The following is a 13,621-nucleotide window of genomic DNA, read 5'->3' as shown; positions in this document are numbered from 1 at the left end:
TGCGTTCACTAAACGCTTTTGACCCCCAGAAAGGAGGGCGGACTGACGCCATGTGCAAGCCATGTATAAACACTGCAAGAAAGTAGGATCCACGAGACAACACGTTTGACGAACCTCTAAGGGGAAAAGGTTTCGCTAGGTCGGAATAATGCTACGACCGGTGTTTTTCGGTTTTAACCAGAACGAAAAAATCCAACCACCGGTGTTTTTCGGTTTTAACCGATTTTATATTTTCGTCACCGACGGATGATTATCGGTGTTTTTCGGTTAAAACCGGAAAATACACACCCTACATATAATGGAGAGTTACAGCAAACCGGAGAACCGGTCCCGGTTTGGTACCCGGTAGCCGACCGGCGCCACTGCGCGTGCGCAGAGGTGGAGATTAAAATCGGCTGGCTGCCAGTGCACATACCAGGGCCGTACCCAGAAAAAAATTTTCGGGGGGGGTCAGAACCCCCTAAGCCCTTCCCCCCCCCCCCCCCCCCCTGGTTACGGCCCTGGCCGGAGATCGGGGCCACATTGGCGTAGCGGAAGCCTGCGGCGCGATGGTCGGCGCTGCCGTTTGCCGACCCAAACCAGTTTTCGGCTTCAACGGCGCGACGTACGCGGCGCCGCAGAGTCAACCGCTCCGTGCGCAGTTCAGAGCTCGGCGCCGCTTGCCGCAGAAGAGAGGAGCCAATGGGAAGTGGCGTAGATAGTGACGTCGCGATGCCATGGCAACGCTCAAGCCGGTCCTCGACGTGTCTTTCACTTTCTGAAGGACGTGTTTCGTGTCGTGTGCTCTCCCTATTTCCCCCCGATGCCTTCCCCAACGGAGCGGTTCCTTGAAACTGTGCGACTGTTTCACTTTTTATATGACAAGACGCAGCCAGACTACCTAGATAAGGATGCTAAGAACAACCGCTGGGAAATTACAGGAAAGGAATTCGGAATTACAAGTGAGTTTCTCTGTGGCACTTGTTGTATGTCGTCTGTGTTGTGACGGATGTCGTGTTAATTTAGTGACACTTTCGAAAGTAGCCTTCATCTCTGGCGCGCCGCCGGGGCAATAAAGCCCCGGCGGCGCGCCACGCCTGTCCTGTCCTTCGGTGTTTCGGTAGAACCAACTCGGCCGGACCCAAAACCTGCGCCTCCTTCCCTTTAGAGCGCGGCGATGTCGCAAGATCAACGAGCAGGCTAGGATAATCACATTCACGCTGATCACCAGGTCATTATGGACTCCTACCATGTAGGCAGCGAGTGCGGAACGGAAGAATGTAACGAAGAGCAGACGACGAAAGAGCGGGAAATCCGACGGGAGGCGCGATCGCGGGATCCAGTGCTGTCACGTGACGCCTGCAAAACGGACACGTTAGGACGCCGGACGGCGCCGCCTGGCGCCGTCCGGCGTCCCAACGTCTCTGTTGACGCCCGGCGCCGTCCGGCGTCCCAAAGTGTCCGTGAATGGCGCGGCCCGGCGGCGCCGTTCACGCTAGTGTGGTCAGCCCCTGTGGAAAGCAGCCGCACTCGTCTTGCCGGATTCCATGCAAGCTACATAGGTCCTCGGACTGTATTCAACGCTTTCTGTCGTTATTCGTGCACCCTATAACCGAGCAATGGTGTCCCGATGACCGGGGGACTGTCGCCATCCGAGTCCGTGGCTCGGATGGCGGTGGGCATTAGAGGGTTAAGTTTGGGAGTTTAAAACATAGAAGGAAGCGCGACCGAGGTTCGGGCAATGCGTACACCCAACACCGGCGAAGCCTCTCATCCGGGACTTTCACTCTTTCTAACGGGCCAGCAAGGGGGAAAGCGCAGGTGGCCCTTTGCCCTTTTCTCTCTCGCCCTCTTTCAGTGGAGTCGCGAATACATGCTTTGAACCTGACGTCATCCCGACAGCTCTACGGCCAGCACAAGAGAAGACGGGAGGGAGGAACACAACAACAGCAACACCCCCCCCCCCCCTCGCCCCCGCGAGGTGGCTCTGGGCAGGGTTCCAGAGTGCGCCACCGTCGGTTGGTCATCAGCGCTACCGTGGCCAAATGAGGCAATACTGGGACGGCTAAAATTGGCAGCGTCGCCGGCATACCCTTGCGAGATTACATTATTACCAACTCCGAGCGTTGTGTTGTCGCGCGTTATCAAACGTTAAATATATAAATGTGCTTCCGTGTGTGGTTGCGTCGTTCTAGCTTTAGGGAGTTTTAGTAGGTGCCTTCCTCGATAGGTAGAGAACAACCCGAAACGGGAGCTAGCAGAACAATATTGAACGTCATAATATTACGGCCAAATATAAGTGAAAGCAAATAAACAAAACTGGTTCTTTTTTCTTTTACATTGTTTGCGCGCGTTTTAAGATAACAAAAACAAAGACTCCCCCCCCCCCCCCCCCCCCGTCGAGCTTCCCTCCTCTACAAAAGCGCACTGCAAAAGTGGAACTAACCCCCCCCCCCCCCCCCTTCCTCTCATCCTTCCCCACCCTTTTTTTCCAAGTGAACTCTTCCCGCGTGAATAGCTGACCTCATTTTGGTGATCAGCTTGTTTCCAGTTCCCTCGTCACCGTGTTGAAGACGATTGTGGTGTCCGAGGAATGTGTTTTTGTGCAAGCTGGCTGTTGTTTGGACGGTGTCGTACGCAGTTGCTCGTAGCAAGCTGATGCTCGTTCTCGTCGATTGACTATGCTGTTCACTTTTACATAGAACAGAAATAAACACCGCTTGGAGAACCTTTTCTCATGGGGTAAGTACTTTTTTTTTATTATTATTTCTTGGGTAGACTTTTCTCGCAGCAGGAATGAACTTAGGACCACATAGACACAGGTCGAAATAGAGCAACCATCTTGGGCAGCTACGTGATCATGCTAAAGGCGCCAATGGCAGTTCGTTCTGCAATCGGCGAAGCGGAGAAAACGCTCCCTTCGGTTTTTGGTAACTACGATCAAACGCCCACACAACGGCGTTCAATCAAGATGTGTCCGCGGAGCAGAGAGCAATGAGAGTCAAATAACTGATCTGATTCTAGAGTCATCGTATCGAATCCAAAGGCAATGCCGGGCTTCGAGCGCATTACTTCCATATATCAAGTCAAATGGCGTATTTAGAAATGCATCTCAAGTCAGGCATTGTGAACGGAATGCATATTTTGCACGCTTTATGGCATTTATTCATCTCCGACGGCGTTGTATTTTCCACGGTTTCGACGGAAACCTGCGGAACTTCACGTCTGCTAAGCTTCCAGGGTTGCGACAGTCCGGTACGCAACAGTGCCTACAGCTTCGGCGTTTACTCTTCTGCGACATCCGATAGCAATGTTAAGAATAAAAAACCAAAAACGCATGAATCAACACCCTCAAATAGACCGGTGTCACCAAGCAAACTGCGCAGGCACGCGCATTCCGGAAGTTGTGCCGCCGCCACGCTACTTGTAGTCCTCCCTTTCCGACTTTGCGGCTACATAGGGCTGCGCGTACATCATCGTAAATTATCGTTTGGGATGCTCCGGTATCATCTTGAATCTCTTGCATGCCTGTACTTCATAAGACTAGGGAGTTTTAGTAGACCGTGTTCCCCCCTCCGCTAACCCTCCGCTACGAAGAAACCGCCACGTGCACTGCGCCTGCGTGCCGATGCCTTGGCTGTAGAGTTCCGGGTAGCGGAGGGGTTTAGCGGAGGGGGAAACACGGTCTACTAAAACTCACTATTGTGTTGTTTGTGATGCCTGTCAGCAAGCGCAGAAAAGCAGTTTCAGACATCTTATTGCTTTTAGAATCGCTTTTTTGTCTGCTTCGCGGTCGTCTGCTTTTTCTTCTTTGTGAACGCGTGAGCCCACTGCCGTTAACGCGGTGGTCCCACTGCCGCCGCGGGAAAAAAAAAACAACGACGCCACTACTCGAGCATTCCGGGGCCGTGTTCCATAATTTACTCGATCTTACTCCAGTGTAAGGGTTTTGTACCTTAGCGTCCCAAAACCTACTTGCGTCCAGCGCTTTTCTATCTGTGTTGTCACGTGACACGACCCGACGGAGTAACTCGGATCCATTTGAGTAAGATTTGGAACACAGCCCGGCTGGTCGGACGTCTCAATTAACTTGGAAACAAGTGAACATCTGGTGCAACGGCAAAGAACAAGAAAATTCGAGGGACCATCGGCTCGGTGTAGGACCGTGGAACAGCATCAAATATGTTGGTGAAAAAGTGAGCTTCGTAGTGCTCAGTCTTGTGCATAACTAACGAATAAGCGCCACTACGTTGTTGTATTAATCCAAGGGAATCCTCCCCTTTTTTCTACATCTCCCACATTACAATGGCGACGAGAATACGTAAGAACAACGCAAGAATCGCCCAACAGCGATTTTGAACCGCACGGACCCCTCCACACCCAACAACGGACATCTTGTTTGACGGGATGGAGCACAGCACGCTCCCCACGCTTTCCTTCTTCAACGCGCGTGCCACTGATGCCAATAACGTCGGCACCAAGTGGTTGAAGTGGGTGAGACGTTTTGAGAACTTCATGGTGGCATGCGGCAGCACAAGAAGACCGCTTTGCTGCTACACTACATCGGGGAAGAAGTCCATGACACCTACTGCGCGCTCCCCGAACCTTCTGCGACCGCACCTGTGGCAACAGCGCCAACTGTCTCAAGCACCGGTGGCGAAAGCCCGATCTACACCGCAGCACGGAAGAAGCTGGACGCCTACTCCGCTCCAAGGGTCAATGTCTACCGTTTCCGGCAAGCTAAGCAAGTAGAAGGAGAGTCCCTTGGCTCATTTTACACCAAACTACGACAGCTAGCGCGACACTGCGCCTTCGCCGATCTAGACACGGAAATCAAAAATCAGATCCTGCTGTCCACAACATCTTCACGCCTTCGCCGCTATGCAGCATGACCGCGACTTGGAGGGAATCCTCAAACAGGGCAGGTTATTTGAAGTGGAACACAACGGTCACATTGATGGAACAAGGAAGCCAGCAGCAGCCCAACGAGAACACAGTGGCAGCGATAGAAAAACGCCAAGCCGTCTTCGCACCACCACCCGTCCAAGCGCCACCAGAAAACCTCATCATAGCCTCGTGATATTTCACGTCGTCAACACCCGGATGCAACATGATACAACTGTGGAGGATCGTGGCCGCACGACGGTGGTCGGTCCAGCTGCCCAGCCAGAGGCAAGTCCTGCAGGTCATGCCAGAAGGTTGGCCACTTCTCCAAAGTATGTCGGTCGGCTCCAGTCACCGTCCGTGCTATATGCAAGAACGCTGGCTCGGACAGCGACGAGTACACTTTCACAAGTGACACTTCACGCGACATCTCGAGGTCACCGTAAGTGATCGTGGAGGTTAACGGCACGCCAGTAGAATTCACCCTCGATACAGGAGCTACTGTGTCAAATGTGGGATCAAGCGACCTGGCGAAACTCGGGCTTTGCTACAGCTTAAAGCAAAGAGGTGTAAAACTTTTCGCATACGGTGCAACGTCCCCACTGCCAGTGCTTGGCAAACTGTCCGTGACCATGAAATATAAAGCTCAGGAAGGCACAGACGAAATCGTCGTTGTCAACGGTGACCATCCAGAACTTCCGAGTTTTAGGGGCGAAGCTCCTTAGAGTCTAGCCTTGTCCGTCCGGCGTCCGTGTTCACATCGATCTTGCTGGTGCTCGTGCTCATGAGCTCACGTGCTCGTGCAAAGCAAAAAATAAAAAAAGTGATGAAAAAAAAATGTTTGCGCAGTCGACAGGATTCGAACCTGTGGAGACCCCAATGGATTTCTAGTCCATCGCCTTAACCACTCGGCCACGACTGCGGGACGAGTACGTGGCTCTGAGATGTGGTAGTAACTCAAGAGCTGGGGATGTCATGGATGAAACGTTGCATGTAGCCGCTCAACGTCTATACGGGAGAGGCGCTGCGGTCAAATGGCCGCAGCGCCTCTCCCGGCAGAAAAAGAGTGGGCACGGGAGCAGTGGCGTCGACATGGCCCTAATGCCGCGCTTCTGCGCTTTGCAGGCATTCCTGGCATTTTTCCTGCCCCTGTCTTCAACTTTGCCAAGCGATACAGCCGGATACCCCATCGGATTACAATCTAACGAGAGCGTCGGCCAGCAGCACGTCGTCAGCTCTTTTGTCCCGGATCACCCTCGTCTGCTGCAACCAGTTCGTGGTCCCGCAGCGTCATCGACAGCGACATCAATTCCCGCCCTCCTCTTAAACGGCTGGCAGCGCGACTGCTTCTCCAGTGGGCACGGGAGCAGTGGCGTCGACATGGCCCTAATGCCGCGCTTCTGCGCTTTGCAGGCATTCCTGGCATTTTTCCTGCCCCTGTCTTCAACTTTGCCAAGCGATACAGCCGGATACCCCATCGGATTACAATCTAACGAGAGCGTCGGCCAGCAGCACGTCGTCAGCTCTTTTGTCCCGGATCACCCTCGTCTGCTGCAACCAGTTCGTGGTCCCGCAGCGTCATCGACAGCGACATCAATTCCCGCCCTCCTCTTAAACGGCTGGCAGCGCGACTGCTTCTCCAGTGGGCACGGGAGCAGTGGCGTCGACATGGCCCTAATGCCGCGCTTCTGCGCTTTGCAGGTCTGTAATCAATTTTCTCTTTGCGCCAAAAAAATAACGACCCCTACTTGCTCTTGTTCCCGTGCCCAGGAGTGCTTTGTGAAATTGCTTGTGATTGTTTTTCGATGTTTCGGTTGCTATTGTGCTGCGGTGACGTCGAAGTGAATCCGGGCCCTCATACTCGTTCTGGGACACTTCTGGAGGTTGACACTCTGCCTGACGAGCCGTCCGAACAGATGGCTGTCCTTTTTCACCTTCTAAAAGACCTTCAGGCACGGTCTGTTCAATCGGCACAGAGTCAAGTTGAGCTGGTCGCTGACGTAAAATCAATAAAGACTGGCCAAAAAAATATTGAAACTAAAATTGGCCACATTCAAAAACGGCTAGACGCCCTTGAAGAAAAAACAAAGGTACTCGACAATTTTAACACGAACCTGGTCGAAATTCAGGACTCGGTAAAAGTGCTAACCACTCAGCATGACTCAATGGAATCCCGCCTCGACGAACTGGAGGACAGGTCGCGGCGTGACAACTTACTCTTTTATGGCATTCCCGACTCCCGCGAGTCATGGGAGCAGTCTGAGGCACACGTGAAAAGAATTTTGACAAACGCACTCGATACCATGCCTGAAAATTCCATTGAACGCGCCCATCGTCTGGGGCCACTCACGCCGAACAAATGCCGCCCCATCATAGTTAAGCTTTCTGGCTACAAAATAAAAGATAAGATCCTTTCGGCACGCGCTAAGCTGAGGGAAATAAACGTTACTGTTAGCGAAGATTTCTCGCCCGCCACGCGTATTGCTCGAAGAAAGCTTATCGAGTTTGCTAAAAACCTACCTCAGTCACCAACATTCCAACTGCGCCACAATAAGCTCGTGATAAACAAAAAGCAATACGTGTATGACATGGCAACCGAGAGCGTAGTCGAACTTGCGCCCCAACGCGCCCCTGATAACCCACAGCCGAGCACCTCAGCACACGAGGAGAGATAGGGAAACGCGAGGGGCAGTGGTCTTAACGTATCTGATGTATCGGTTCTTTTCTGTAACATTCGTAGCATAACTAATAAGCGCGATTCACTAACCTCAGCTATAGATACCTGCAATGCTCATATCATAGCATTAACTGAAACCTGGTTGCATCCTCATTTTCGCGATCACGAAATCTTCGAGTCAGCACATTGTTTCTCTGTCTATCGCTGCGACCGCACAACGCGTCGAGGCGGCGGCGTTCTTTTGGCCATTTCCAAGGAATTGTCTTCCCAGTGTATTCATATCCCCAGCAACTTGGAAATGGTATGGGCTATTATTGAAATGAATGGGCAAAGAGTTATTGTTGGTACTTGCTATCGTTCCCCTAATTATTCTTCCACCTTCGTAAACGAGCTACATGATGTAATTAACCTAATTGTGTCTCGTCATCCTACATTACCTTTATTTTTACTGGGCGATTTTAACATTCCTAATATTTCATGGGACAGCGAATCGCCTTATATGCAACCTTTTTCCACTCTAGCAGATGAATTTCTAAATCTATGTTCTCTGTTTTCATTCACGCAACTTGTCAAGCAACCCACAAGAATAACCGAATCAGTCGCGAATACACTAGACCTCGTACTAACATCTTGCCCTGATCTCATCTCAGAAATTACTTACTTACCTGGCTTGAGTGATCATACCCTTTTGTCATTTCACGTCAACCTGCAGCGCGTTAAGACTAAAAGAAAAATGAAAACTATTCGTAATTATCAAAAGGCAAATTTTGAGGCTATTAATAGTGATCTATCTGTCTTCCTCGAAACATTTTTAAAGGACTTTGAAATTCGCAGCGTGCAATCCAACTGGGATATCTTCGTGGCCAAGATCAACAACTTAACTAATAAGTACATTCCTACCCGCACTATCATATCTAACAGTAATGCTCCCTGGTATAACCCCCACATCAGACGTCTATCTAACAGAAAAAAGCGATTGTACAGATCGGCCAATTCATCATCAGACGATGCTCGTTGGGCCGCTTACAAACTGGCTTCTGATGAATACGTGGCGGCCATTAAAACAGCCAGAGAAAAATACCATAATACTACCTTACCTTCCATGCTTGTAACCGACATTAAAAAATTTTGGCGCGTGATAAATCCTGCTGATGATGATAATATTTCATTAGTTGACAGTTCAGGGAATCTCATTCCCCCTCATCAATGTCCGTTTATCTTCAATGAAATTTTTACGCGTAATTTTTCTGTAACTTCCGACATCTCACTACCAAATACCTATTCTTACGACTACCCTGCTATGTTCCCGATAATCATAGATCCTTTAGGTGTCGAAAGCATAATTAGATCACTTAAACTTTCCTCCGCTCCTGGTTGTGACCTCATCAGCCCCAAATTTTTAAAATGTACGAGCGTTTATTGTTCAGTTATCCTGTCAAAATTTTTCAACAGACCATCGATAATGGTTGTCTTCCAGCTGAGTGGACGGTCGGGAAGGTGATTCCACTTCATAAATCAGGTAACAAGCATTCTCCACTTAATTACCGACCAATATCACTAACCAGCATCCCATGTAAAATTTTCGAACATATACTATCTTCGAACCTCGCCAACTTCCTTGAATCTAATTCGTTTTTCACGTCGTCACAACATGGCTTTCGAAAAACCTACTCATGTGAAACACAATTGGTATCAGTCCTTCATAAACTAAATGTTATTCTTGACCATTCCTCATTAGCCGATTGCATCTTTTTAGATTTTTCAAAAGCTTTTGATAAGGTAAGCCATAAGCTATTACTCTATAAATTGCACCAACTTAACCTTGACCCAAAACTTCTTATCTGGCTAGAATGTTTTCTGGTTAACCGCTCGCAGTTCATTGTAGCTAATAATCACCTCTCTCAGCCGAGTGGCGTTCACTCCGGTGTGCCACAAGGCTCTGTGCTCGGACCTCTTCTTTTTCTTATATACATTAATGATCTACCCTCTTGTGTCTCTTCCTATATTCATTTGTTTGCCGATGATTGTGTTGTATTTAGGGAAATAACTTGTAAAAATGACATTAACACGCTCCAGTCCGATCTTAACGCTATTTCTGTTTGGTGCAAAACGTGGTGCATGCAATTGAACATTAACAAATGTAAATTTATGCGGGTGTCCAGGAAAAATCATAATCTACCTGTTTACCATCTTCATAACTCGCCCCTAGATGCTGTGACTAGTTATAAATATCTTGGTATTCACATCACATCAAATCTCACTTGGACAGTTCATATAACATATATAATTAATAACGCTAACCGTATGTTGGGATATCTTCGACGTAATTTTGCAAAAGTTCCCTCATCTCTAAAACTTTTACTTTACAAAACACTAATTCGTCCAAAACTTGAATATGCCGTTTCAGCCTGGGACCCTTGTCATGAAAATCTAATTCACTCACTCGAAATGGTTCAGAATAACTCTGTTCGCTTTATCTTGTCCAACTATAACAGAACTGCGAGCATAACCACAATGAAATTCAGCCTTGACTTACCGTCTTTGTCATCTCGTCGTAAAAACTTTCGTCTTTGCCTCTTTCACAAGTTATTTTATCACCCCCATCTCCGCACCGAACTTATATTACCTCCCCAATACGTTTCATCTCGATTAGATCACGTCCATAAGGTCGGTGTCCCATCGTGCAGGACTAATGCTTTTTTTCAGTCATTTCTCCCACGCACATCAGAAGAGTGGAATCGCCTTCCCGTACCAACAGCTTCAATCGAAGACCTCCATCTGTTCAAGAACGCCTTAACTAATATTGTATGAATAGACGCCATTTTTTTTGTATTTCTAGTAACTGCTTTCTTTTACTCCAACACCATTTTTGTAACCACTCCCCTCTTCAATGCCAAAGGCCCTGAGGGTACATGTAATAAATAAATAAATAAAAATGCGCATATAATCGCGTTAAACTTTGCATGCATTGGCTCGACGTTTATAGACGAGAGGACGCTGCGGTCAAATGCTCAAATGAGTATAAACCACGTTCCATACCACACATTCTATTTCTGACATGGATGAAAACGAACGAAAGGCTCGGCATGCTGTGGCTCAGCGTCTACGCAGACAAGCACCACCAGAGCTTCACCCCAATCAACATCATTCACCACGTGGAGATGCGGTCAATTTTTTTCTGCAGCCTCACGTCTGGGTTTAGTCCACATCACCTACAACGTCGAAGACACCCTGGCAGAAAACAATATTCAGCATCAGTACCCCCAGCTTTTCAAGGGAGTTAGATGCCTTCGAGACCAACAGGTGCACCTGCATGTGGATGACAGTGCGCCACCAGTCGCACAACCCCACCGTCGCATCCCTTTTGCTATGAGGAAACTACTAGAGGCAGAACTGAATAGACTGCTAGCACTAGACATGATTGAGGAAACTGAAGGGCCAACACCGTGGGTGTCTCCGGTTGTTCGAGTGCCCAAGCCACACGACCAGGAAACTTTACGGATGTGCGTAGACATGCGATGCGCCAACAAGGCAATCTGCCGCGAGCGGCACGTCACGCCAACAGTTGACGACATCCTGACAGCACTCAATGGAGCAACGGTGTTCTCCAAACTTGACCTCAAGGAAGGGTACCACCAGCTTGAGTTGTATGAAGACTCCCGGCCAATCACAACTTTCTCGACACACGCCGGACTCTTTAGCTACAAACGTCGGAATTTCGGTATCAACTCATCAGCAGAAGTATTTCAAGACACCATACGACAAGTCCTCGGCAGCATTCCCAACGTGCTTCACGTAACGTCAGTGATGATATCCTGGTTTACGGCACGACCAAGAAAGACCACGACAAAGCCCTTTAGGCAACGTTGGAACGTCTGAGCAAGGGTGGGCTCACGCTAAATCCCAAGAAGTGTAGCTTCTTTCAAGAGCAACTCACTTTTTTTTGGACACGTCTTCTCGAGTTTTGGAGTACAACCAGATCCGATGAACGTGTCGGCTCTCCAGAACGCTGCCCCACCAACAAATGCCAATGAAGTCCGGAGTCTCCTAGGGATGTTCAACTACTGCGGACGTTTCCTCCCCAACCTCGCAAACCTGACTCAACCGTTGCGCCAGCTGACCATCAAAGGAACTCCATGGACTTGGACCAGCGTTGAACAAAAAGCATTCGACGAGCTCAAAGGAATGCTCTCGAACTCTACTACTCTAGCCTATTTCGACCCCGAGAAGAGCACAGATCTCATCGCCGATGCTGCGCCACATAGTCTCAGTGCATTTCTCGCCCAGTCTTCCGCAGCTGGAACTAAGATGGTTGCCCACGGAAGCCGAGCCTTGACGGCTGTGGAAACGCGGTACTCTCAAATAGAACGAGAGATGTTGGCTGTGGTCTGGGGTGTCGAGCACTTCCAGATTTACTTGTTGGGCACCAACTTTCGAGTGCTCACCGACCACAAACCGCACGTCAACATCCTGTCTAGCCCACGTTATTCTCCGTCAGCGAGGATCGAACGTCTGGCACTTCGACTTCAGCCATACAGCCTCGACGTCGCACACACCAAGGGGTCAACTAATCTGAGCGATTACTTGTCTCGACATCCACCACAGACCCCACCAGAAAAAAAAGACAGGCTTCACACCCTTGTAAAGTGTCAGAAGACTACGTCGCCTGCATGATACAGCACAGCTTACCATGCGCCATGACCTTGGAAAATGTCTTAAAGGAAACCAAGGCAGACCCCCGGCCGACCAAGGTGACCAAAGCCTTGCAACTGCCGCCGCAACTCGACAAAAATGCCAAGATGGATGAACTTCTCCGTCCATTTTCCCGAGTAATGAGTGAGCTCAGCCTGTCCAGAGAAGGACTGATCCTGCGAGGGCCGCGGATCGTGATACCTACCAACCTACAGCATAAGGCAGTCCACCTAGCACACAAGGGACACCAAGGATTCACCAAAACAAAACAACTGCTGCGAAGCAAAGTCTGGTTCATTGGGGTAGACAAGATCGTGAACAGTGTTCTGAAGGGCTGTATTGCCTGCCAGGCGGCAACACCTGAACGCCACCGCGATCCACTGCCTGCGTCCAAACTACCGGAGTGTCCTTGGACTGAGTTGTCTCTAGACTTCGCTGGACCATTTCTTGATGGCAAGTATGCAATGGTCCTCATCGACGACCACTCAAAATACCCAGTAGTAAACAGTCTGCGAACACTTGCCGCACGAGTTGTCATCAGCAAACTACGTACCATTTTCGCCCAGTTCAGCATTTCAACGGTGCTGAAGACTGACAATGGTCCTCCATTTAACAGCGGAGACTTCTCAAGATTCGCTCAAGAATTCAGATTCAAACACCACCGTGTCACGCCACTTTGGCCCGAGGCAAACGGTGAGGTAGAGAGATTTATGAGAACGCTCAACAAGCAAGTCTTGACAAGCAGAATCGGAGGCAAGGATTGGACGGACGAGCTACAATCCTTCTTGCTAGCCTACCGCTTCACCCCACATGGCTCTACAAGAACTTAACCGTTTGAGCTCTTTTTCAAGCGCACAGTGAGCAACCTACTTCCGGTAATCCCCGACCCAGACAACAGTAGCCATATTCACATCAAGGCACAAAGAAACGACGAATCCAGGAAAAGATACAACAAAGAATTTGCTGATGCACGGCGACACATTCAGCATCACAAGTTTGTTCCTTGTAAACTTGTAATCTGCAGACAGGAGCGGCGTAACAAGTTCACTCCGTTCTACGACCCCAAGCCCTACGCAGTCATAGAGGTTCATGGACCTCGCGTCAAGGCCTCTCGCAATGGGAAAGTTATAACGCGAAACGCCGCCTTCTTCAAGGATGCATCGCAAGTGATCATCATGTCGGGACGAGAGGAACGCGACATCGAAGACCCACAGCCCCCTCCATCCAACCCTGGCAATCACCTCGCTTAAAACCATCGCTCATCTCCGGCCCCATCTGCACCGCCAGTGACCAAACCAAACTGTGCCGGGCTCCGTTATCCGACAAGAGTTCGTCGTGCTCCTCGTCATCTTTCGGACTTTGCAGTGTAGAAAACTTTTCTTTTCTAAC

General features: G+C 49.6%; 2 protein-coding genes across 2 annotated transcripts in view; both read right to left on the bottom strand.

Moving 5' to 3' along the window:
• Nucleotides 1-13,621, bottom strand: part of LOC8026290 — a 149,985-nt gene that overhangs the window by 51,389 nt on the left and 84,975 nt on the right. The gene's annotated exons all lie outside the window — the stretch shown is intronic.
• LOC115322747 lies at nucleotides 12,198-12,806 on the bottom strand. Its single transcript, XM_029983125.2, has one exon. It carries the CDS (start codon nucleotides 12,804-12,806, stop codon nucleotides 12,198-12,200), a length of 609 nt encoding a protein of 202 aa, XP_029838985.2.

This window comes from Ixodes scapularis, unplaced genomic scaffold (genome assembly GCF_016920785.2).
Source record: "Ixodes scapularis isolate PalLabHiFi unplaced genomic scaffold, ASM1692078v2 PGA_scaffold9__187_contigs__length_104089568, whole genome shotgun sequence".
Classification (NCBI taxonomy): Eukaryota; Metazoa; Arthropoda; class Arachnida; order Ixodida; family Ixodidae; genus Ixodes; species Ixodes scapularis.
Note: the sequence above shows the minus strand (reverse complement) of the source record. Positions and strands in the feature narration are given on the sequence as shown.